General features: G+C 41.5%; 1 protein-coding gene across 11 annotated transcripts in view; it reads left to right on the top strand.

The window, feature by feature from the left end:
- The window catches only part of LOC106600513 (unconventional myosin-IXb), an 80,891-nt gene that overhangs the window by 7,615 nt on the left and 45,826 nt on the right, over positions 1 to 27,450 (top strand). For 9 of the 11 annotated variants that reach the window (XM_014191933.2, XM_014191930.2, XM_014191929.2 and 6 more), the window contains exons 2-5: positions 4,724 to 5,613; positions 20,638 to 20,732; positions 21,240 to 21,302; positions 22,782 to 22,881. In XM_014191933.2, coding sequence (XP_014047408.1) covers positions 4,801 to 5,613; positions 20,638 to 20,732; positions 21,240 to 21,302; positions 22,782 to 22,881 — 1,071 coding nt within the window. In that variant the 5' untranslated portion in view covers positions 4,724 to 4,800. Of the gene's footprint in view, positions 1 to 1,085; positions 1,484 to 4,723; positions 5,614 to 20,637; positions 20,733 to 21,239; positions 21,303 to 22,781; positions 22,882 to 27,450 lie in introns of those variants that run through there. The other 2 variants (XM_045714850.1, XM_045714851.1) reach the window with 2 other exon arrangements.

Below are 27,450 nucleotides of genomic sequence, written 5' to 3' on the forward strand. Positions count from 1 at the left end.
TTGAAAGTTATTACATTTTCTGTAAATATGAATTCCTACTGTACAATGACATCCATATGGTTAGTACCAATCGGGTTGGAACTGAAATATTTTCCAGTCGTTCTATCTGAATGGAACCATCATTTTTCGTTCCGTTCCACTGTTCCAACCAGCAAAATAAAGTTCTAAACCAGTTCGAACCAAAAAAAAGTTACTGTTGATATTGTTCCTTTTTAAACCTCTGAAATCACATAGTTTTTTTTTTCTCCATTTAGCTCGACATTAAATTTCTTCACCAATCAGTGCGGGTAGAGAAGCTTGCTATATGGAGCAGGCAGGCAATTTGTTTACATACATTGGACAGACAGGTGTAGGACGCAAGATGCGGCTGATTTTGTGGGTGGAGGCTTGGCTTGAAGAGCTGGCCATCTTATGACATACATTATCTGACTTGGGCTCACAATTATACCTACGGAAGAGCGGCTTCTATGAAGGAACATTGAATGTCTTTGAACTTCAGAGTGTTTGCTTAATGTTGTACCAGAGCTAGCTGTGTGTGCAGATCAGCACCAGAATTAAAAACACGTCTTACCTTTTTGTCGTTATTTAATCCAATGTGAAACGTGATAACTATAGTATCCTTAACGAACATTGAAAAAGTTGATCCATTCTTCTGTAATTAAAAATATCTTTAATTTCTGAATCACGCTTGTAAAGTCAATAGGCTAGTAGACTATGCTCAGGAGAGGGAGGGGCTTGAAGCCTACACACGCACACACTGGCAAAGATTTTCAGATGGCAAGCAGGCAGACACTGGAATACGTTTCTGTGTGACCGAGTGAGGGTTTTGCATAGGCGCTTTGTTGCGTTTGTTGTGGGACTGGAAAAAATGCTTGGAATGTAAAAATAACGTTAGTAATTAACTGGTTCCCATGTTTTCAAAATAACAGTACTGTTTGGAACAGTATAGATCACTTTTGTTCCCGGTCCTGATTCTTTTCCTGTAAAAATGTACTTATTTTTCTGTTCTGTTCCTTGAACCGGTTCTAACCCCTGGCACTAGTACCAATATTACAAATGATTTCTTGTGTAGGCTGCTATCCTACTCTAAATATAATCAAGTGGGATGGAACAAATTGGCCACGTTAGCTACTGCCAGCGACATAATACAGCTGCCCGGTGAAGGAACTACTGCCCAGTGGGAAGCAACAGTGGAGTGGGAAGCACCTAGACACAACACCGTTGCACCGGTCATTCACACGGGCTTGTCGTTACGTTTGCTAATTGGCATGTCAAGGTGACATACGGATGGGGATCAATACTACAAGTTATTTCTCCCTCGCCCATCGAAATAAACAACTTTCTTTTACAAGTCAACTACCACAATGCTGCTGTTGCCAGCATTAAACTAGCTAGTTTGGAAGGGCTCTGCAGAAACTGACTGCAACAAATCCGTCTCCACTTGACTAAGCTGTGTGACATACATCATCAATTTTGGCACCAGGTGAGTCCGTATAGCCACTCCAAAACAAAACAAATATATACACTTGGATTTATCTATTTTTACATGTTTAATGATGTTCGTCTAATTGTCTCACTCATACCTGTTTCGGGTAAATTATAGAGAATTTCTCATTTCAAAATGTTAAAATATGTTTGTTATAGAAACATATAAAATCCTCTTCAAGTTTTACCATTATGCTAGCTCAAACTCAATCACCCACAGAGCTATGGCAAGTTTAGGCTCCACATCACTAATTATTTATATTTGCGTAATATATTAGGATTTGTTTTTACTAATTACAGTTACATATGTGTGTGTATATACAGTACCAGTCAAAAGTTTGGACACCTACTCATTCAAGGGTTTTTCATAATTTTTACTATTTTCTACATTGTAGAATAATAGTGAAGACATCAAAACTATGAAATAACACATATGGAATCATGTAGTAACCATAAAAGTGTTAAACAAATCAAAATATATTTTATATTTGAGATTCTTCAAATTAGCCACCCTTTGCCTTGATGACAGCTTTGCACACTCTTGGCATTCTCTCAACTACCTTCACCAGGAATGCTTTTCCAACAGTCTTGAAGGAGTTACCACATATGCTGAGCACTTGTTGGCTGCATTTCCTTCACTCTGTGTTCCAACTCATCCCAAACCATCTCAATTGGGTTAAATAGCCCTTACACAGCCTGGAGGTGTGTTGGGTCATTGACCTGGTGAAAAACAAATGATAGTCCCACTAAGTGCAAACCAGATGCGTATCGCTGCAGAATGCTTTGTTAGCCATGCTGGTAAAGAGTGTCTTGAATTCTAAATAAATCACAGACAGTGTCACCAGCAAAGCACCATCACACCTCCTCCTTCATCCTTCACGTGGGAACCACACATTCGGAGGTCATCTGTTCACCTACTCTGCATCTTCCAAAGACACGGCGGTTGGAACCAAAAATCTCTAATTTGGATATATTAGACCAAAGGACATAATTCCACCAGTCTAATGTCCATTGCTCGTGTTTCTTGGCTCAAGCAAGTCTCCTCTTATTAACTTTTGACTGGTACTGTACATGCATGCGTTGTTAACACTTTCAAATAGTTTTATGTGTATGTCCCTAACAGTGTTGAAATATGATTGTGTGAACAATCTGCCTATAATTATTAGGATTTAAGTGTCTGAGCTTGACCAATATGTTCTTCTGAAAGTCAAACATGACCTTTTTCTGATAGAATACCCCAAAAATGAATGATTTTTTTCTTCAAGTTATGAGGTCCAAAATGTCACCGTAAGAATGACTCAGCTGTTGAATCTCATTGTCATTGGATAAAATATTATATTGTACGGAATGGAGATTAGGGAAGTCGTGGGAAAGTTGGTTGCTCGGAGGGAATAGAGGCTATTGTCTTAGTGGAACAAATACTGTAGAAAACATTTGTTCCCTTTTCTGGTGTCTGCATGCATACAGGCTCGACAGACAACTATGCACTCACTTCTCTTGGAAGCTGGGCTAATTTGTTGTGTCGTGTTTCTTCTCGCACTGCTTCAGTGGAGCTCTATACTGTATAGATACAGTATCCTATTAAATCTCTGCAACTATCAATGGCTAAACAGATTTATTCTTAAATTAAAGGGGAGAATTATTATAATAATCCTATGCCACTTTTAAGTTCTGATAAATAAGTATTTACTGTCATGCAAATACTTTACTTAGATTGCCAGTCTAAATGCCATTTCTAATGTTTACAGTGCATTCAGAAAGTTTAGAGACCCCTTCACTTTTTCCACATTTCGTTACGTTACAGCCTTATTCTAAAATTGATTAAATTAATTATTTTCCTCATCAATCTACACAATACCCCATAATGACAAAGCAAAAACTGTTATTTTTTTTTTTTTTTGATTTTTTTTTTGCAAATGTATTCAAAATAAAAAAAACAATACCTTATTTACATAAGTATTCAGAACCTTTGCTATGAGACTCGATTTCGAGCTCAGGTGCATCCAGGTTCAGCTGATCATCCTTGAGATGTTTCTACAACTTGATTGAAGTCCACCTGTGGTAAATTCAATTAATTGAAAATTATTTGGAAAGGCACACACCTGTCTATATAAGGTCTCAGTTGACAGTGCATGTCAGCGCAAAAACCAAGCTATGAGGTCAAAGGAATTGTCTGTAGAGCTCCAAGACAGGGTTGTGTCGAGGCACAGATCTGGGGAAGGGTACCAAAACATTTCTGCAGCATTGAAGGTCCCCAATAACACAGTGGGCAATTGGGGGGGGGAAGGGCCTTGGTCAGGGAGGTGACCAAGAACCCGATGGTCACTCTAATAGAGCTCCAGAGTTCCACTGTGGAGATGGGACAACCATCTCTGCATCACTCCACCAGTCAGGCCTTCATGGTAGAGTGGCCAGACGGAAGCCACTCTACAGTAAAAGGCACATGACAGCCCATTTGGAGTTTGCCAAAATGCACCTAAAGGACTCTGACCATGAGAAACAAGATTCTCTGGTCTGATGAAACCAAGATGGGAACTCTTTTGCCTCAATGCCATGCGTCATCTATGGAGGTAACCTGGCACCATCCCTACGGTGAAGCATGGTGGAGGAAGCATCATGCTGTGGGGATGTTTTTCAGCGGCAGGGACTGGGAGAGTAGTCAGGAACAAGGGAAAGATGAAGGGAGCAAATTACAGTGAGATCCTTGATGGAAACCTTCTCCAGAGCGCTCAGGACCTCAGACTGGGGCGAAGGTTCACCTTCCAACAGAACAACAACCCTAAGCACACAGCCAAGACAACGCAGGAGTGGCTTCGGGACAAGTCTCTGAATGTCATTGAGTGGCCCAGCCAGCGCCCAGACTTGAAACTGATCGAACATCTCTGGAGAGCTGTGCAGCAATGCTCTCCATCCAACCTGACAGCTTGAGAGGATCTGCAGAGAAGAATGGGAGAAACTCCACAAATACAGCTGTGCCAAGCTTGTAGAGTCATACCCAAAAAGGCTTGAGACTAATCACTGCCAAAGTTGCTTCAACAAAGTACTGAGTAAAGGGTCTGAATATTTATGTAAATGTGTTATTTCAGTTTTTTTACATTTACAAACATTTCTAAAAACCAGTTTTTGCTTTGTCATTATGGGGTATTGTGTGTAGATTAATGAGAAAAATCTGACTCCACTGTATCTCATATACCCCTCCCTGACTCTACCCCATTCTTCTCCCTCTCTCCCTACCCAGTGGTTACATCCTGATTGGGGGAGGGCAGTGCTAGTGAGGTATGCTGGAGAGGTCCTGTTTGTGTGTCAGCCAGCAGGATGAGTATGTCTGATGGTGTGGTAGGAGCGGCCAGCCTGGACGTAGATCAACAACAGCAGCCGCAGGCCGTCTTCCTCCAGATCTACCCACGTTTGTCCCAGGACAAAGCAGCATGTTGTACTCTCCAGGTCAGCCCAGGGGCCACAGCAGCCATGGTTATCCAGAAAGCAGGGGCCACTCTAGGCCTGGACATGACCAGTCCGTACGCCCTGCTGGAAGTCAGGCAGGCTGAAGGGGAGGAGAGGAGGCTAGGGGACACTGAGATGCCTGTGGAGAGGGTGTTGCTTTGGCCCCCAGGGGCCAGAAAACGGCATCCCCAGGAGAAGGGGTATTACTTCATCCTCCAAGCGCAGGAAGGTGAAGGGGCTCTGCGGTCAGAGACGGACAATGGTGGGGTACCTTCATTAGAGGAGTATGATGACTTGTGCAGCCTCTCCACCCTGACCGAGGACACTATCCTGGCCGCCTTGCGCCTGCGCTTCTACAAACACAACATCTACACATACGCCAGGGGTATCCTGGTGGCAATTAACCCCTTCAAGTTCCTGCCCATCTACAACCCTAAGTATGTCATGATGTACAACAACCAGCCACTTGGAAAATTAAGCCCTCACATCTTTGCAGTGGCGGACGTGGCATATCACACCATGCTGAAGCAGCAGGAGAACCAGTGTGTGGTAATATCAGGGGAGAGCGGATCAGGGAAGACCCAGAGCACCAACTTCCTGATTCACTGTCTGACGGCGTTGAGTCAGAAAGGCTACAGCAGCGGGGTGAGGAGGACCATACTGGGAGCTGGGCTTGTGCTGGAGGTAAGTGTGTGTGTGGTGGGGGGGGGGGGTGTTAGTCCTGCTTCAGAAGCGGCATTCCTTTACAGACAAGTAAAAGGCCTGTTCAGTGGCGCATAGTTTCTATCTCCAGAGAAGGTTTTGTGTCTGCATTTAAAAAGCCGTAGTGTAGCCTTAAAGACCAACAAACGTGCCGAGGTGCTTTCAAGGGTATATGACTGCAGTAGATATACACTACATGAACAAAAGTATGTGGGTACGTGCTCATCAAACATCTCATTCCAAAATCATGGGCATTAATAGGGAGTTGGGTCCCCCTTTTGCTGCTATAACAGCTTCCACTCTTCTGGGAAGGCATTACACTAGATGTCAGAACATTGCTGCGATTCATCCCAAAGGTGTTCAATGGGGTTGAGGTCAGGGCTCTGTGCAGGCCAGTCAAGTTCTTCCACACCGATCTTGACAAACCATTTCTTATGGACCTCGCTTTGTGCATGGGGGCATTGTCATGCTGAAACAGGAAATACCTTCCCCAAACTGTTGCCACAAAGTTGGAAGCACAGAATCGTCTAGAATGTCATTGTATGCTGTAGCCTTAAGATTTCCCTTCACTGGAACTAAGGTGCCAAGCCCAAACCATGAAGAACAGCCCCAGACCATTATTCCTCCTCCACCAAACTTTACAGTTGGCAGTATGCATTCGTCCAAGTATTGTTCTCTTGGCATCCGCCAAACCCAGATTTGTCCTTCGAACTGCCAGATGAAGCGTGATTCATCACTCCAGAGAATGCGTTTCCACTGCTCCAGAGTCCAATGGCGGCGAGCTTTATGTCACTCTAGCCGATGCTTTGCATTGTGCATGGTGATCTTAGATAAAATACAAATAAAAAGGCAGTTTAAACAATAAGCTAAATTGTCTATTTGTCACATCACTACTATTAATGTTAAAGCATTAGAAGACTTCATAATAAAGTGAGAAGTGTTACTGAACTAGACTTGTATCCAGAGGTGAGATCCCGGTCAGAGCTGCAGTAGTTTGAGTTTCTCTTTGTCTGAAAAGTCTTCAGATGAGAACTCGGCTCACTATGCAATAGACGAGGCACTCTAAGGCAGACAGGAAACTGTACGTGAGTAGAAAACACACACACACACACACACACACACACAGAGCTTACTGTTTGCACCTGGAAGTGTGACCTCCAACCTACCCACTGCAACCACATCACAAACAACATTTCATGTTTCATTGAATAAGACATTGTTGTTCCTCTGTTTATCACTGCTATTTACAACTGGATGAGTAGTAATGAGTAACCCGACAAAGAGCTGTTGTCTCTCCGGTTTGTTTCCTATTCAGTTTTCAGGGCTAGTGAGCAAAACGGTTCTGCCAGAGCTGCATTCCAGCTGCTGAGTGAATAGTGCTCAGTCAGGTTTGATGGGGGAACACCTTTTCAGTGAAATGAATACCACTTGTCTCTTTACCACAGAAAATGACAGTGATTTCTTCTGTAACAGCCAGTCAGCCAGCTAGTCACCCTGACTCAGTTATGCTCTGGCCAGTGTTCCCTCTAAGCTACTTACATGTGCAACCACAAAGCTCCTAGAGCAGTCCCGTGCAGAAGAATTGCAAGCCCACGCAGAGATGCACGAGATTGAACTTCACTAAAATGTACATCATCTTTCCTCTACTGTGGACATATGGTTATTTTGATGTAGGTTGAAGAGCACGTCGGAGTAGCCTTGTTCTATTTCACAGGCATGAGCGGATGGAGAGTAGCCTATATGCCCATTTGAGATCACAGAACAGAGCTACCCTGTTACATATGTGCACATATGTCGATATTCTTTCCTAGCTTGTGAGTGACTAGCCCTGTTATAGCTAATTTTACACAGCAATGGGGGAGTGATTGTTTCCTACAAGAGCACAAAACTTGTACATGTCTGTCTTTGAAAAGCAAGTCAGGTGAGCTTTTTTTGTTTTAAAGGGAAAGTGTCCTATTTTGAGACAGGCTTGAAAATGCAAATAAGCCAATAGGCAGAGGGTAGCACACATTTCTGTATGATTTTCTTAATGGTAATAATAATGATAACAATTAATTTAAAGCGGTTTCTTGCATAATAGCACAATATAATGCCACTTTCAGTCACCTTTTTGGCCAATTGTGACAAGTTAAATATCATTCCTAAACTGGTTAATGCCAAGCGTAATGTTTTGATTAAGTCTCATGGAATGTTGGCCTACATTGAACGCCACATATTGGCTATTGTAGGCGATATCATAGAAGTCAACAGCTATATCCATGTGAAAATGTCCCATTTGTTTTGAGTTGTCAACTAACGTGAAATCAACAAAGTTTCACCATGTCATTGGATTTTGGTTAAAAGTTGGGTGAAAAACAAAATATGAAATTCCCTTATGCTAACTTTTTTCTAATCTAATGGGTTTTCCACTTTGATTCGACGTCATCACATTGCATTTTTGGGTTGAAATGACGTGAAAACAACATTGATTCAACCAGTTTTTGCCTAGTGTGTCATGCCCTGACCTTAGAGAGCCGTTGTATTTCTCTATTTGGTTAGGTCAGGGTGTGATGTGGGGTGGGCATTCTATGTTACCTATTTCTTTGTTTTGGCTGAGTAGGGTTCCCAATCAGAGGCAGCTGTCTATCGTTGTCTCTGATTCAGAATCATACTTAGGCAGCCTTTTCCCACCTGTGTTTGTGGGTAGTTGTTTTCTGTTTTGTTATCTGTACCTGACAGAACTGTGCGCTTTCGTTTTCCCCGTATGTTATTTTGTTTGAGTGTTTTTTGAGAATAAAAATCATGAACACTTACCATGCTGCGCTTTTGTCCTCTCCTTCCGACGAAACCCGTTACACAGTGGGGTAGATATCTGTGTGTAGTTTTCCATATAATTGTTGTGCCGGTGCCATTCTCATTTATAGTCCTGCTTCTTTACTAACCTACACACTACTTTAGCATTGTTTCTTTTAGATACAAATATCTTGTTGACTTGATCTTGACTCTATTACAGTGCCTTCAGAAACTATTCACACCCCTTAACTTTTTCAATTTTTGTTGTTACAGCCTGATTTTTAAAATTTATTAAATTGAGATTTTGTGTCACTGGCCTACACACAATACCCCATAATGTCGAAGTAGAATAATTTTTATAGATTATTTGTATTCATTCTAAATGAAAAGCTGAAATGTATTGAGTCAATAAGTATTCAACCCCTTTGTTATGGCAAGCCTAAAGTTTAAGAGTCACATAAGTTGCATGGACTCACTGCATGCAATACGTTTTGAACATGATTTTTGAATGACTACCTCATCTCTGTACTCCACACATACAATTATCTGTAAGGTCCGTCAGTCTAGCGGTGAATTTCAAACACAGATTCAACGACAAAGACTAGGGAGGTTTTCCAATGCCTTGCAAAGAAGGGCACCTATTGGTAGATGGGTTAAAATAAAAAGCTGACATTCCCATCCATATCCCTTTGAGCATGGTGAAGTTATTAATTGCACTTTGGATGGTGTATCAATACATCCAGTCACTACAAAGATACAGGCATCCTTTCTAACTCCGTTGCCGGCGAGGAAGGAAACAGCTCAGGGATTTCACCATGAAGCCAATGGTGACTTTAAAACAGAGTTTAATGGCTGTGATAGAATTTGATAGAATTTAGGATGGATCAACAACATTGTAGTTACTCCACAAAACTAACCGAATTGACAGAGTGAAAATAAGGAAGCCTGTACAGAATAAAAAATATTCCAAAACATGCATCCTGTTTGCATAAGGCACTAAACTAAAATTGCAAAAAAATGGTCAAAGCAATTTACTTTTTGTCTGAATACAAAGTGTCAAGTTTGGGGCAAATTCAATACAACACATTTCTGAGTACCTCTCCATATTTTCAAGCATAGTGGTGGCTGCATCATCTTATTGGTACGCTTGTAATCGTTAAGGACATGTGAGTTTTTCAGGATAACAAAGAAACGGAATGGAGCTAAACACAGGCACGATCCTAGAGGAATATCTGGTTGTCTGCTTTCCACCAGACACTGGGAGATGAATTCACCTTTCAGCAGGACAATAACCTAAAACGCAAGGCCAATCTACACTGGAGTTGCTTACCAAGAAGACAGTGAATGTTCCTGAGTGGCCGAGTTATATTTTCAAGCCAATTTAAGTCAAAACTAGCAATGATCAACAACCAATTTGACAGAGCTTGAATAACAGGCAAATGTTGCACAATTCAGGTGTGGAAGCTCTTAAACTCACAGCTGTAATCGCTGCCAAAGGTGCTTCTACAATGTATTGACTCAGGGGTGTGGATACTTATATAAATTAGATATTTCTGTATTTCATTTTCAATAAATTTGCAAACATGTTTTCACTTTGTCATTATGGGGTATTGTGTGTAGATGGATGAGGGGGAGATGCATTTTAATACATGTTGAATTCAGGCTGTAACACAACAAAATGTGGAATAAGTCAAGGGGTATGAATACTTTCTGAAAGCAGTGTATGTCTGCTTAGACCACTGTTCTGTTATTACTGTATAAGTGCAGTACTGTCATTAGTAACGACTTACATAAGGCACAAAGTAGGGCTGTGTCCCACACTCCCACCTCTTCCCAAGATAGTCTGTTCCCGAATCAAAGAGTCTTCAAAGTAGCCACCCTTTGCCTTGATGACAGCTTTGCATACTCTTGGCATTCTCTCAACCACCTTCATGAGGTAGTCACCTGGAATTAATTTCAATTAACAGGTGTGCCTTGTTAAGGTGTGCCTCTGCAGTTGGCACTAATAAGCAACAAGGTCCAGGGTAGAGGTCTGCATGGGACTGATTTCTTCATCCCTCCTGCACCCGTAGCTTTTCATACTGCACCCTTTGGCTTTCTGTCCAACTCCCACCCACTACCGCAATAACTAGTCCTAAACCCAAACGCAGTCCTTCAATGTTATTTTAGGCATATGTGACGCAGCTCACTTGACAGCCATGGTCCCAGCAATTTTGCACCCTATAGGCAATATCAAAATAACCTAAGAAATAGCATAGGTTAAACTACCAGAGATTCTCCCATGGCGCATTTATATTAAGCTATCAGTATTACTGGGCTATAATCAGCCAATAGGCTTGACTTAGTTTGAAGAGGGCAGAGTTGGAGAGACTTGCACTTTATCTTGAGCTCTTTCTATGGCCTACCTTTTAGGAGCGGGAGACATATGAGTGATTCATTTTTATTTTTAGGCAATGTAGTAAACTATAGTATTTTGGAAGTAATGTGATTTACTCTGGTCCCCCTCCAATCTTATTCATTATGATCTAAAGGGCAAAACTGATCCTAGACCAGCACTCCTATTGCCTGGCTACCCAGACTCCTTGCGCTGGCCAAATGCTACGGCATGCTCACGGACGTTAGTTTCTTATCCACAATGAGCCTGGATCTGAGTTACCTCCCCGACCCTTCACCGAATGCGAACACATTCGGGGCCGTCTGATTGGTCCAGAAGCCATTGGATTTGGCCAGAGCCAGAACACACGTGGGTATAGCGGCAGTTTTAAAGTTCGTAATAGGCTTTGATACTGTGTTTGGTTAGAGTTAAACCCATCGACGATTACTTTGTTTTGTACAAGGCCCCTCTTGCCCCTCATCACCACAAACAACTTCAATGATGTCAGTCTCAGACTAAAGTATGTAGAGAACAACAGAGCAGCGGAATCCTTTAGTGTGAGTCGTCAGGCTAGCACTCCTACTCTCTGAGACATTTTATTAAAACAGGCCCAGATTATCTACAGTGTTTTGGACAAACCTCTGGTGTCCATTATGAGAGTTAATGCTATGATTGCAGGGACCTAGGCCCCACTTCCCTCAATCTGAGAGCATGCCAAAAACTACAGTCACTTCACATGGTTAGGAGACGTAGGCCTACAATAAACTTGTCTTTCCAGAGTGGGCCTACAGCAAACCCTCAGGCAGTGATCATTTAGAGCTGGAACTTTTTCCTCTGTGTATTGTTCTTTGGTTTAGCTCCATTTCACTTCCTTGAACAAAGCAGAGGCAAACCGAGATGTATGGTTAGGAGCACTATTTTTAATAAACACACAAGACCAAGAGCTGTTGACTATTTCTAGCAGCCAGGTCCCTATGTTTAGGGTCTAGTTCTTTATTTTCTTTTTTTTCTTTCTCGTAATGACTCACTGTTATGGGGAAGTCCTCTGTCCCTCACATGCCAATCAGAGAGTAGCTGGTTATAGTGTGAGGGAGGGGTTGGTTGCTGCTCTGTTCGGGCCCTACAGCTCCATAGGGGAATGTGGATTATGGAGGCCGTGTTGGGGCGTTGGCTAGAGGAGACAGAGAGGGTAAGAGGAGAGGTGGAGAGACCGAGAGAGAGGGAAAGAGGAGTGGAGAAACCAGAACAAGCCAAGACGTATTTCCAGATATTTCTTGTTGGAAAGTAAAGGCTGTGTTTGAAAGAGGATGATAACTCATGGTGTTTACTTCACTGTGGAGAGGAGGGAGGAACATTCCTCAGGCTCTAGCAGTCGGTTTTACTGGCACACTTGGCTGTTGGAGGGGGAGGGAGCGAGATAGAGAAGAGGCAGATTCGGAGGGAGAGGAGAGAGAGGGGTAGAAAGAGAGCGGGGGAGGGGGGAGAGATAGGATCAGGGTGTTCAAAGTAATACTGTATGTACGGAGGCTGTATAGAGGCCTGTGAAGGCACAGCCCTGACCCGTCAAGACAGGGTCCCCTACTGTACTGTAGCCCTCATTGGAATCCACCACCACCTCAACCCAAATACTGTTCTTCTGTAGGGGTGGAGTCTGGGTCATGTTCAGTGGGCCCAAAATGGTGAAAATATTTTTGAAACAGAGGTAACTACCTAAACATGTCCAGTTAGAGGGTCATTTTCTGTCATGTGTTGAAAATATAAAATATATTTTTTGAGGGAAAAGATGGTCATTTTCATGTTGCTGTTTGTAAATGGTTTGCTACGGTGTTAGCCTACTTAACACGACCCTGATGTCTTCACACAACTGTAACATGTTATTAGTCAACCATTGTGTTATCTGAATGCAGATATTAACCAGAGCTAAACAGCTGTGGGAGGGGTTTAGGTCCCCAAACAAGGAAAATTCTCCACACATCAATCTTGTGACTCTACAAACTTGTTGGATGCATTTGCTGTTTGTATGGATGTTTCAGATTATTTTGTGTCTAATAGAAATGAAAAGTAAACAATGTATTGTCATTTTGGTGCGCTTTTATTGTAAATAAGAATAGATTGTTTCTAAACACGTGGATCAAATCAAATCAAAATTAAATGTTATTGGTCACATACATGGTTAGCAGATGTTATTGCGAGTGTAGCGAAATGCTTGTGATTCTAGTTCTGACAGTGCAGCAATATCTAACAAGTAATCTAACAATCCCATAACAACTACCTAATACACACAAATCTAAGTAAAGGAATGGAATAAGAATATATATAAATATATGGATGAGCAATGACCGAGCGGCATAGGCAAGATGGTATAAAATACAGTATACACATTTGAGATGAGCAATGCAAGATATGTGAAAATGATATTAAAGTGGCATTATTAAAGTGACTAATGATCCATTTATTAAAGTGGGCAATGATTTCAAGTCTGTATGTACGTAGGCAGCAGCCTCTCTGTGTTAGTGATGGCTGTTTAACAGTCTGGCCTTGAGATAGAAGCTGTGTTTCAGTTTCTCGGTCCCAGCTTTGATTGAACAGGCTCAGGTGGTTGTTGTCCTTGATGATCTTTTTGGCCTTCCTGTGACATCGGGTGCTGTAGGTGTCCTGGAGGGCAGGTAGTTTGCCCCCGGTGATGCGTTGTGCAGACTGCACCACCCTCTGGAGAGCCCTGCGGTTATGGGCTGTGCAGTTGCAGTACCAGGCGGTGATACAGCCCGACAGGATGCTCTCACTTGTGCATCTGTAAAAGTTTGAGGGTTTTAGGTGACAAGACAAATTTCTTCAGCCTCCTGAGCCTTCTTCGCCACACTGTCTGTGTGGGTGGACCATTTCAGTTTGTTCGTGATGTGTACGCCGAGGAACTTAGAACTTTCCACCTTGTCCACTACTGTCTCGCCGATGTGGGGGGGTGCTCCCTCTGCTGTTTCCTGAAGTCCACGATCATCTCCTTTAGGCATGCACGATATATCGGTAAGCATATCGGAATCGGATGATATTAACTAAAAATGCCAACATCGGCATCGGCCCGATGTCTGTCTAGTTTAATGCCTATGTGCAAAACCGATGTCGAAGCTGAGGTGCATACCTATATAACGTAGGTAAATGACGGAATGACGCCATGAAAAATATAGCGCTACACGTGCAATACAGCATTCCTAACCTAGCCCACAATGTCTGCTGTGTGGATTGAGCAGTCAACAAGTCGAGCAGTCATTTGAAATAGCAAGAATTTCAGCGTTGCAACTCAAAAGGCGAAATACCTTAACTCCAAGATAATGGAATTCATTGCCCTTGACAATCAACCGTCCTCTGTCATGGATGATGTTGGCTTTCGCCAACTGGCGAGCACTGGTACACACTCCCAAGTAAGCGCAATTTTTCAGATGTTGCTCTACCGGAGTTACAGTATTGTTGAAGTGCACATCTATGCTATTAGCTTCACGACTGACATTTTGGACCAGCGATGTCAGCCCCATGAGCATGCTGTGTCTGACAGCACAGTGGGTCGACAAGGATTTCGTACTGAGGAAAGCCATATTGCATGCTCAAGAATGGGCTGGTTCTCATACTGCTGCTGCCACTTCAATGGAATTTGAGAACATGTTTGAAACTTGGAAACATGAACACTCCTAGCTCCATTCGAATAAGTGACTCGAGAAATAAGCTCAACTGCATCTGCAGCAGACGTGATACCCTGCCATGGCATTGAAACATCTGCTCAACAAAAATGCCAACACAGACCGTCGGGTTAACTTGGAAAAGTACTCTACTAGAGGCTGTGAACAAGTGATTCGGTGGCATTCTCACTGAGCCTCTACTGTGTCGCCACTATGCTCGATGCTAGGTACAAGGACCGCTACTTCGATGCAGACAAACAGGGTTTACGTGGAATGTTAGACACAGCTGGACAAGATGGAAATGGACACAGTGACAGTGCGCACCGAGGAAGAGGCACCACGGACAGACAGAGCTGGAACTTCACTGCTTGACATATGATGAAATCCTGGTTGAGAATGAACAAATTAACAATGAAACAGCACAGTGAAAGAAATAGGGTTTGATTATGTTTTACTGGTAATTTGAACACACGTAAATGCCAACAACTTTTTGGTCAGTGTGTGTGTGGGTTCAACTATTTAAGTGTACTAGAATGTTTAAAAGGCTGCAATTTCTTTTATATTGGCATCGTTTTATTGGAAAATATTGGATATCAGTATCGGCAAAAAAATGTAATATCGGTGCATCCATAATCTCATTTGTTGTCGTTAAATGAGAGGTTGTTTTCCTACCACACTCAGAGCCCTCATCTCATCCCAATAGTCTGACTCGTCATTGTTGGTAATCAAGCCCACTACTGTTGTGTTGTCTGCAAACTTGATGATTGAGTTGGAGGCGTGCATGGCCACACAGTCATGGGTGAACAGGGAGTACAGGAAGGGGCTGAGCACACACCATTGTGGCGACCCAATGTTGAGGATCAGCGAAGTGGAGATGTTGTTTCCTACCTTCACCACCTGGGGTGGCCCGTCAGGAAATCCAGGACCCAATTGCACAGGGTGGGTTGAGGCCCAGGGCCTCCAGCTTGATGATGAGCTTGGAGGGTACTATGGTGTTGAATGCTGAGGTGTAGATAATGAACCGCATTCTTACATAGGTATTCCTCTTGTCCAGATGGGATTGTGCAGTGTGATGGCGATTGCATCGTCTGTGGACCTATTGGGATGGTACGCAAATTGAAGTGGGTCTAGGTAAGGTAGGGTGGAGGTGATATGATCCTTGACTAGTCTCTCAAAGCACTTCATGATGACAGAAGTGAGTGCTACGGGGCGATAGTCATTTAGTTCAGTTACCTTTGCCATCTTGGGTACAGGAACAATAGTGGCCATCTTGAAGCATGTGGGGACAACAGACTGGGATAGGGAGAGATTGAATATGTCCGTAAACACACCATCCAGCTGGTCTGAAAATGCTCTGAGAACGGCTAGGAATGCCGTCTGGGTCGCTACACTGATTATGGATAGTCCTGAATGAATCATAAATAATGATGAGAAAGTTAGATGCACAAATATCATACCCCCAAGACATGTTAACCTCTCACCATTACAATAACAGGGGAGGTTAGCATTTTATACATTCCCCCAAGACATGCTAACCTCTCACCATTACAATAACAGGAGAGGTTAGCATTTTATATCATACACCCAAGACATGTTAACCTCTCACCATTACCATAACAGGGGAGGTTAGCATTTTATATCATACCCCCAAGACATGTTAACCCCCCTATTACCATAACAGGGGAGGTTAGCATTTTATATCATACCCCCAAGACATGCTAACCCCTCACCATTACAATAACAGGGGAGGTTAGCATTTTATATCATACCCCCAAGACATGTTAACCTCTCACCATTACAATAACAGGGGAGATTAGCATTTTATATCATACACCCAAGACATGTTAACCTCTCACCATTACAATAACGGGAGGTTAGCATTTTGTAACTGGACTTTCCGTAATCATGGCAGCATCCACATTAAAGTGTTTAGAAACATATATTCTATTTTTATTTACAATAAAAGTGACTCCAGAATGACACAATACATAATTTACCATTGATTTTTATTGCTTTTGGTCCCCTAAAATAAAGGGGGGAGAAACTATGTACAAAAAGTGCTGTAATTTCTAAATGGTTCACCCGATATGTATCATTTCAAATTCAAAGTGCTGGACTACAGAGCCAAAACAACAACAACATGTTCACTGTCCCAATACTTTTGGAGGGGTGTGTACGTGTGTGTGCGCGCGCATGTTTTCCTACATTATCAGGACCAGAACGTCCTGACAAGGTATGAAAACAAGAAAGAATGTGAAAAGTCAGTATTTAAAAAAATATATATAATTCCCCGTGTCCTGAATTTGTTAAACTTCTATTTCAGGCTTTGGGATTAAGGTATAGTGAAAATAGGATTTTGAATGGAAATACATTTTTACTCCCCAAAATTCAGTTTTATTCTCAAGTAACTGGTGCGTATTTCCTACAAATCCCCTACAAAATCATCTTATCAATCAGGACTCTGATTGTGATTGTGCTTATGACTCTCTCTGACTAACGTGGTAATCTGAGAAGGACTGGTTTCATAATCACAACATCCCTCTGAAAACCATCACGGTGTCAGTGTTGGCCTTCCTTGGTGATCTAACCATGCGGTAAATAATTAATAGAACAATAAGAGTTCTAAACCTCTCTGCCAATAACAGCAAATTTACCCTTTTCACCTCCCCACTCAAACCGCTCCCAGGTAATTGTTACCCAGAAATGATTTAATATTGAGATAATAAACAAAATGCTGCATTGGACCTTTTAAATGTACAGTATCCGCTCGTCAAACAGATTTAGTTAATGTCTCACAGCAACACAGTGCCTTCAGAAAGTATTCACACCCCTTGACTTTTTCCACATTTTGTTGTTACAGCCTTTTAACATTTATAAAATGATGATTTTGTGTCTCTGGCCTACACACAATACCCCATAATGTCAAAGTGGACATTTTGTTTTCAATTTTGGTACAACAGGAATTGTTTATAGGGAAACACACCCCTCCCCCTCAACTCTTACCAGAAGCCGTCGTTCGAAATATATTCGGAATATGAAGAAGCCTTCTGGTTGAATAGCAGAGTTCTGTGTGTGGTAAACACAGGCTTAGGAAATCTTATACGTTTGGTTCTATGATATCCTTATCAGCTAATTTCACTTTTTGTGAATTGTGAAGCATTTACAGTGCCTTCAGAAAGTATTCACACCCCTTGTCTTTTTCCACATTTTGTTGTGTTACAGCCGGAATATAAAATGTATTAAATTGCGACTTTTGTTTCTCTGGCCTACACACAATACCCCATAATGTCAAAGTAGAATTATGGAAATGTTATTTAAAATGAAAAGCTAAAATGTCTTGAGACAATAAATATTCAACCCCTTTTGTTATGGCAATCCTAAATCAGTTTAGAAGTAAACATTTGCTTAACAAGTCACATAATAAGTTGCATGGACTCAATCTGTGTGCAACAATAGTGTTTCACATGATATTTTTAATGACTGCAGCATTTCTGTACCCCACACAGAATTCTCTGTAAGGTCCCTCGGTCGAGAAGTGAATTTCAAACAGATTCGACCACAAAGATGAGGGAGATTTTTCCAATGCCTCGCAAAGAAGGACACCTATTGGTAGATGGGTAAACAAACAAAAAAAGCAGACACTGAATATCCCTTTGAGCATGGTGAAGTTACACCATTCAAAGTGTAAGTAATCACTACAACGATACAGGTGTCCTTCTTAAGAGGAAGGAAACTGCTCAGGGATTTCACCGAGGCCAATGGTGACTTTAAAACAGTTACAGAGTTCAATGGCTGTGATAGGAGAATTGAGGATGGATAAACGAGGATGGATAAACAACATTGTAGTTACTCCACAATACTAACCTAAGTGACAGTGAAAAGAAGGAAGCCTGTACAGAATACAAATATTCCAAAACATATTGGCAAAGAAATAACCTATATCCTGAATACAAAACGCTATGTTTGGAGCAAACACAGCACATCACTGAGTACCACTCTTCATATTTTCAAGCATGGTGGTGGCTGCATCATGTTATGGGTATGCTTGTAACCGGCAAGGAAAAGAGCTAAGCACATGCAAAATACTAGAGGAAAACCTGCTTCAGTCTGCTTTCCAACAGACGCTGGGAGACAAATTCACCTTTCAGGAGGACAATAACCTAAAACACAAGACCAAATATATGTGTACGGTGCATTCGGAACGTATTCAGACCCCTTTTACTTTTTCCACATTTTGTTACGTTACAGCCTTATTCTAAAATTGATTAAATATTTTTTTTCCCTCATCAATAGACGCACAATACCAATACTGACAAAGCAAAAACAGGTTTTTAGAATTTTTGCACATTTTTATAAAAAATAAACATATTGCATTCAGACTCTTTACTCAGTACTTTGTTGAAGCACCTTTGGCAGCGATTACAGCCTTGCGTCTTCTTGGGTATGACGCTACAAGCTTGGCACACCTGTAGTTGGGGAGTTTCTCCCCTTCTCTGCAGATCTTCTCAAGCTCTGTCATGCTGGATGGGGAGCGTTGCTGCACAGCAATTTTCAGGTATCTCAAGAGATGTTCCATCGGGTTCAAGTCCGGCCTCTGGCTGGGCCACTCAAGGTCATTCAGAGACTTGTCCCGAAGCCACTCATGCGTTGTCTTGGCTGTGTGCTTTAGGGTTGTTGTCCTGTGGGAAGGTGAAGGAGCAGGTTTCCATCAAGGATCTCTCTGTACTTTGCTCCATTCATCTTTCCATCGATCCTGACTAGTCTCCCAGTCTCTGCCGCTGGAAAACATCCCCACAGCATGATGCTGCCACCTACATGCTTCACCATAGGGATGGTGAATATTTCAATCTTGGTTTCATCTGACCAGAGAATCTTGTTTCTTGTGGTCTGAAAGTCCTTCATGTGCCTTTTGGCAAACTCCAAGCGGGCTGTCATGTCCTTTTTTTTCCTGAGGTGTGACTTCTGTCTGGCCACTCTACCGTAAAGGCCTGATTGGTGGAGTGCTGCAGAGATGGTTGTCCTCCTGGAAGGTTCTCCCATCTCCAGAGAGGAACTCTGGAGCTCTGTCAGAGTGACCCTTCTCCACCGATTGCTCAGTTAGGCTGAGTGGCCAGCTCTAGGAAGAGTTTTGGTGGTTCCAAACTTCTTCTATTTAAGAATGATGGACGCCACTTTTCATGGGGACTTTCAATGCTGCAGACATTTTTTGGTACCCTTCCCCAGATCTGTACCTCGACACAATCCTGTCTCGTAGCCCTACGGACAATTTATTCGACCTCATTGCTTGGTTTTTGCTCTGACATGCACTGTCAACTATGGGACATTTTATATAGACAGGTGTGTGCCATTCCAAATTATATCCAATCAATTGAATTTACCACAGGTGGACTCCAAGTTGTAGAAACATGTCAAGGAGTATCTATGGAAACAGGATGCACCTTAGCTCAATTTCAAGTCTCATAGGACTGAATACTTATGTAAATAATGTATTTTTGTTTTTTAATTCTAAAAACCTGTTTTTGCTTTGTCATTATGGGTTATTGTGTGTAGAATGAGATGTTTATTTTAATCAATTTTAGAATAAGGCTATAATGTAACAATGTGGAAAAAATTCCCGAATGCACGTACACAAGTTGCTTACCAAAACGACATGCATTCCTGAGTGGCCTAGTTACAGTTTTGACTTAAATTGAAAGACTTGAAAGACTTGAAAATGGCTGTCTAGCAATGATAAACAACGAACTTGATGAATTTAAAAAGAATGTGCAACTATTGTACAATCCAGGTGTACAAAGCTCTTAGATTTACCCAGAGACTCACAGCTGTAATCGCTGGCAAAGGTGATTCTGACATGTATTGACTCGGGTGTGAATACTTGTGTGAATTAAATATTTCTGTATTTCATTTTAAATCAATTTGCCAAAATTTCTAAACACGTTTTCCCTTTGTCATTATGGGGTATTGTGTGTAGATGGATGAGAAAATATATTTAATCCATTTTGAATTCAGGCTGTAACACAGCAAAATGTTGAATAAGTCGAGGGGTATGAATACTTTCTGAAGGTACTGTATTTGTAGTGTTTTTAAAAATGCCAAGTATTAGATTTTGCTTATGGCGACTCAGCCCTTTAGAGTACCTCATCAGTTTTTGGAACTGTAAATAATATCTCCTCTCGCTCTGTTTCTAAATAGGCGTTTGGCAACGCGAAGACGGCACAGAACAACAACTCCAGCCGATTTGGGAAGTTCATCCGGGTCAACTATCTAGAGAGTGGGGTGGTGAGAGGGTGAGGCAGTGTGTTTGTGTTATCATGTATTGCATGACATATTTCATACCATAGCAACACCTGTCGCTGCATGATGGCTGGATCATCACAGAAACAAGATACCATTCACTTTTAAATCAGTGCGATGGTAAAAAAAAATTTAGGCTTGCCTGGGTGCCTGTCTGTTTCTGATTTCTTGCCAACGTCTTATAGCAAGAGCACAAACAGATCTGGGACCAGGCTATATTTCCTCACTGAATGGCAACCACATTTTCATCAGTGAATTTCTGGGTAAAATTGAATTGGTTTATTTATGTAGTTCCTAGCTGCCAGTGTCACAGTGAAGGGAGCCTATCTCTCAAACATGACTGCTGTCATAATCTTTCTTTTTAGTTCACAGAACACTCATTTGGCTTTATTTTAGAAATCAGACATAAGTACATAAATCAGACATTTGTACACAAACCACACTTCGATCAGTTGTTGGTATCGATTTTGAATTGATTGATCTGTGTGTCTCCCTTGCAGGGCGGTAGTTGAGAAGTACTTGCTGGAGAAGTGTCGACTGGTGTTCAGAGCTAAGAATGAAAGGTATGGCTGGACTAGCAGAGATCTGACACACACACACACACACACACACACACACAGGTATAGATGGAGTAGAAGGGAAGAACTGGCGCTTGACAAACATTTTCCCGCTATTGACGTAAATTAATGATTCAAGCGAAAGCAGGTGCAACTCTGGCTTATCTAAATTTTGACTCTGTCCCTTACTGAATGAGTCCTTGTTTAGGATATTGAAATGAGTGCATCCAAGAATAATTTTTTATGAAGGTGTCAACACAAATTCAGGAAATTCACGCTCAGATCGTGAATTGTACAGAAGCTTTTCATTTGTCGTAGCAGCATCATATCAAACTTCTTACTTTCACAGGCTGTAGGGTTAATGCCACACAAACAGCATGCGCTCCTGTGACTGTAGTGCATAAAATGCTTGTTATTTTATTAGCTTCCCTTATTTAAAGTTGAACCCTGGTCTGAAGTGTAACTTAATAAGAAAGTGAAGTAGACTTTAATTCAAATCATGCGGAAAAGCATAGAGAAGGTATAAGTGATAGCACCACTGTACATTACTCTCTTGCTGCAAAATGGAAACTAATGATGGAAACACTTAAAGATGGACTCCACATAAGGGGAAACGCCCCCAGCGCCTTTGTTTTTGTTTTGTTGACTAAACAGGTGAGCAGCATGGTAAAAAAAAATTGCAGTACATATTCTGCTGTTCTATATTGTCTGAGGGGTGTAAAAAAATGTTTTTTGCTGTCACTTCTTTGTTGTTGTAATAACCCAAACAGACGTTGCGGTTTCACTATTTAGGATTCCAGCTTTGAAGACCCAGTGCAGCGTTTTTAAATAAATATAAAATATTTTCTGGGTAACAGTTAAGTACTTTACTGTAAAAGTTTTCAATTAAAATTGACAAATGTTGCTTTTTAGCAAAATTTACTAGGACTGTCTGGGAGTGGAACTTTTTTTTTATTGGTCTATTAACCAATTTACCACCTGGTGTTATTTTCACCAGGCAAGCTGAAACTCCCGCCCATGCAAACCTGCTGATTAGATGGTCCTGTGTAGATTGTATTTTCAACCAGCAACGATTAGGTAATAACACTGATAAGTACATTTAAAAAAAAGTTTAGTGTTAGTTTCATCAGCTATTGTACAATATGATACAAATCACACAATCACACCATTTGAATCACGTTACAATGTTTATTACAGATTCATGTACTATATATACACACACTAATGATTAACAGTCTGACTGGGGACCTATGTTTTTCCTGACCAGGGAATAACCAGAGCCTTACAGTAGTTGTTGCCTATAACTAAGGCCTGGAATTGTTCCTGGTCAAGGTCATGCAGTCAGAAAAAAACTCCTTGCCCTCTCTACAGTACAGTATAACCTCTAACATCTGACCTTTAGGAACTACTACGTGTTCTAGTACCTGCTGGTGGGGGCTTCTGACTGAAACACACACAGTATGACCTCTGACCCTTGACCTCTAGGAACTACCATGTGTTCTACTACCTGCTGGTGGGAGCATCCAAGGAGGAGCAGAGAGAGTTCAGTCTGCTGCAGCCTGACGACTACACATATCTACAACAGGTACTCACTCACTCACTCACTCACTCTCACACTCACTCACTCACTCTCACACTCACTCACTCTCACACTCACTCTCACACACACACACATTCACTCTCTCACACACATTCACACTCACTCTCACACACACACATTCACTCTCCCACACACACATTCACACTCACACTCTCTCTCTCACACACACACACATTCACTCTCTCTCTCTCACACACACATTCCCTCACACACACTAACACAGGGTAAACACCAGTTCAGTTGAGTTCATTAACGTCATAATCATAACACACTAGGGTTTAATAGCGGGAACCGGGTTACTGAGATTTCCCAACCAAACCCACTACCATTTCCCGGGATGAATAACTGCAAGAAACTGGTCAATTATAATAAATTATTTCTATGAACAGCATGATGTGAAATAGAACTGTTAAATGATATGCGATGTCTATATCTGGCTTCTCTATGGCCTTCTCTGCTTTGCTATCTACATGATCAATCATCAACGCTCAGGGTGGGGACAGACAGTGCATGTCAGTATGGAGTGCAGTTCACAATGCATGTATCATCTCATTAGCTGGTAACTTTTTTTTCTTGTGACGATTAGGCCTGCACTAGCCCAATATTAGGACTGAATGTGCGTCTAATTTACACATCTCCATCTGGGTTTTGGGGGTAACCTTATTTTTGTATTGTAAAGATTTAAATTTTTTATTGCAGCTGCAGAGTTTTAATACAGTTGTCACGCTTGTCCAAATAAGTAGACCAAGGCGCAGCACACTTAGAGTTCCACAAGTTCAATAAATAAGAAATTCAACAAAAACAATACAGAAGAAAACAAAACATGACGTTCTGGGCTGCTCACAGGCAGCTACACAAAAACAAGATCCCACAACTAAAGGTGGAAAAAAAGTGCTGCCTAAGTATGATTCCTAATCAGAGACAACAATAGACAGCTGCCTCTGATTAGGAACCATACTCGGCTCAACACAAAGAAATATAAACCATAGAATGCCCACCCCACACCCTGACCTAACAACCTAGAGAAATAAACCATCTCTCTCAGGTCAGGGTGTGACAACAGTCAATCACTCGAATATCGTTGCTTTAAATCAGTGCGCCCGCGAGCACTTTCTCAGTCGTACTCTCTCTCCATCCATCCCATTCAAATTGTATCCAAAATAGATAATTCTGTTCAAGATGGATGGATGGATGTCCTATCTACCCCTTTCAGGTAATACATTCAATACTGAGTGTACAAAACATTAAGAACACACACATTCCTAATATTGAGTTGCACCCCCTCATTTGCCCTCAAAACAGCCTCAATTCATCGGGGCATGGACTCTACAAGGTGTCGAAAGCGTTCCACGGGGATGCTGGCCCATGTTGACGCCAATGCTTCCCACAGTTGTGTCAAGTGGGCTTTATGTCCTTTGGGTGGTGGACCATTCTTTATACACATAGGAAACTGTTGAGCATGAAAAACCCAACAGCATTGCAGTTCTCGACACAAACTGATGTGCCTGGCAGCTACTACCATAACCTGTTCAAAGGCATTTAAATAATTTGTCTTGCCCATTCACTCTCTGAATGGCACACATACACAATCCATGTCTCAAGGCTTAAAAATCATTCTTTAACCTCTACGGGATGGGTGTCCCTAAACGGGGACGGTTGTTGCTAACGTGCGCCAATGTGGCTAGAATGGCGTCGTATACAACAGCCAACTTTCTGGGACATAGACATGTCTTATTTGGGCAGAAAGATTAACAACAATTTAAGTTTTCTGCAGTGTCCAATTAACAGTAGCTATTACAGTGGAAAAAATACCATGCTATTGTTTGAGAGTGCACAACAACAACAACTTTTATCACGGCAACTGGTTTGATACATTCACCTCTGATGGTAAATAATGTACTTACATTCAGTAATCTTGCTCTGATTTGTCATCCTGAGGGTCCCTGTGATAAAATGTAGCATAGTTTTATAAAATAAATGTTTGTTCAAATGTAGGAACTGAGGTCTACAGTTTGATCCCACTGCTGTCTCTGGCTCCACACCCACCCTACCCGGCCATCTAGATGTGTGGGAGTGTGTAAACTTACATTTTTTATTACCATAGCATTTTTGTATGTTCTCTATAGTTATGTACTTGAAAATGTATCAATTGATCAATTTGGCACATTTGGGCAAACTCCTGGCAGATTTGATACACAATATTGTGTAGTAATGTAATTCTTCACTGGATCAGTCTGAAACTTTGCACACACACTGCTGCCATCTGGTGGCCAAAATCTAAATTACACCTAGACTCCTACCTGAAAGTATGGCTTTTCTCTTGCATTTCAAAGATGATAAAAATATATATTTAAACATGTTTTTTTTGTATTATCTTTTACCAAATCTAATGTGTTATTCTCCTACATTCATTTCACATTTCCACAAACTTCAATGTGTTTCCTTTCAAATGGTATCAAGAATATGCATATCCTTGCTTCAGATCCTGAGCTACAGGCAGTTAGATTTGGGTATGTTATTTTAGGCGAAAGGGGAGGTTTTTAACGTGTCTCCTCCCCTTCATCTACACTGCTTGTAGTGGATTTAACAAGTGACATCAATAAGGGATCATAGCTTTCACCTTGATTCACCTGGCCAGTCTATGTCATGGAAAGAACAAGTGTTCCTAATGTTTCGTACACCCAGTGTATTTACCTAATGAATGATGGGTTAATATGCATAAGCTTCTAACTTATAGCCTCTGTCATCATGTTCTCTTACACAATACGCACCTGCTCTCCTCTGGCCTCGAATAACTAGAATAGCTTGTTGGACATTTTTTTGAGCAGGGATGCAAGTTTGCTCTTGTTTGCTGAATGTTAAATACATTCTTTCGAACTCGTTGGGAGTTTGAAAGAAGAGAATGCGCGACAGCAATAGGCTATAGCAGTTATTTATTCATGTCAGACCCATAACCATTCAATGTTCATGAAGTGAAAGCCGTCTGCATCTTATTCTAGTCCTATATTATTCAAGCATGTCATTACAATGATGAAGATAAGAACAACTAATCTTATTTAAGTTAAAGGTAAACTATTTCAGCGGAAATACGTTGCCAGTAGCTGCACCACAGATATTGAAATGAGCAAGATGCAAGACTTCGCTCTCAAACACATTGCACAACATTAGGGGAAATATTATGAAAGGTAGGCTATATATGTCAGCCTACTAATTATAAAAATGTGACATAGGCCCTATTAGATTTCAATTTTTTTTAAATCAAATTCGCTAGCCTATAATTGTAACTTTGCAGGCCGCATGTCCTGCACCAGCATCACAGTACAGTAATACGGTACACACTCAAAATGATTACAGGAGCGTGTTTCATTTATTTACCTAAGAGAGCATACATCTATGGGCCTTTACGTTTTTCTGTTGTGCGTAATGTGCGGTAGCCTATAGCCCATTATGTATTGCATAACGGCACAATCATTTGGGCTTGGTCTCATAAAATGTATTTTTAACGTAGGGTTCATCTGGCTCAGGTAGCGTCAGGCCTGAATTTTCATGCCGATCAAAGCTATCACTTCCGGTTTTGGCAAGAAATACCGGGTTACCCGGGAGAAAGTGATTTATTCTCGGGAGGGAACATTTTGTGTAAAATACAGGGAAAATATTAAACCCTATTACAAACATCCCGGGGCTGCAATCAACTTAGAGTGCGGGGTGTTCCAGTGAGAACGTTCCTATAGTGATCTTTATTCTTAGATGTGTGTGTATATGATATACATTGTGCTGTAAATCCATCTGAGCAATATTAATACAGTGCAGTATATCTGTGAGAAATATGCAGAAATCTATGTTTATAATTTAAGATAAAAAAAAGATGTGGAGCATGTATGGAAGTCAGTACTTGTATAACTTTTCATAGAAAGCCTGGTCTGGAGAGCTCTACCGTATTGCTGTATTTATTATTCAAATGTGTCCCAAATGGCACCCTATTCCCTATGTAGTGCACAACCTTTGAACAGGGCCCACAGGACTCTGGTCAAAAGTAGTGCAAACTATGTATGGAATAGAGTGCCATTGACCCTGATCAAAAGTAATGCACTATGTAGGGAATATGGTGACATTTGGGACAAACATTACATGCTGACCAAACCGAATGCACGCGTTCACATGTTGATTTTGTACCCCCACACCAGACACGATCAGGACACGCGGGTTGAAATATCAAAACAAACTCTGAACCAATGATTAATGTGGGGACAGGTCGAAAAGCATTAAACATTCATGGCAATGTAGCTAGCTAGCTTGCTGTTGCTAGCTAATTTGTCCTGTGATATAAACATTGGGTTGTTATTTTAAATGAAATGCACAAGGTCCTCTACTCCTACAATTAATCCACAGATAAAACGGTAAACCGAATTCCTTTCTCGTCATCTCTCCTCCTTCCACAGGCTTCTTTTTTACTTCTTTGGACGGTTGGCAACCAACTTTTCGGTGCATTACTACAACCGACTGGAGTGTGGATGTCAGTTCATCTTTCAATCACCCACGTGGGTAGATGCTCCT

The sequence above is a fragment of the Salmo salar genome, chromosome ssa03, assembly GCF_905237065.1.
Source record: "Salmo salar chromosome ssa03, Ssal_v3.1, whole genome shotgun sequence".
NCBI classification, from domain to species: Eukaryota; Metazoa; Chordata; class Actinopteri; order Salmoniformes; family Salmonidae; genus Salmo; species Salmo salar.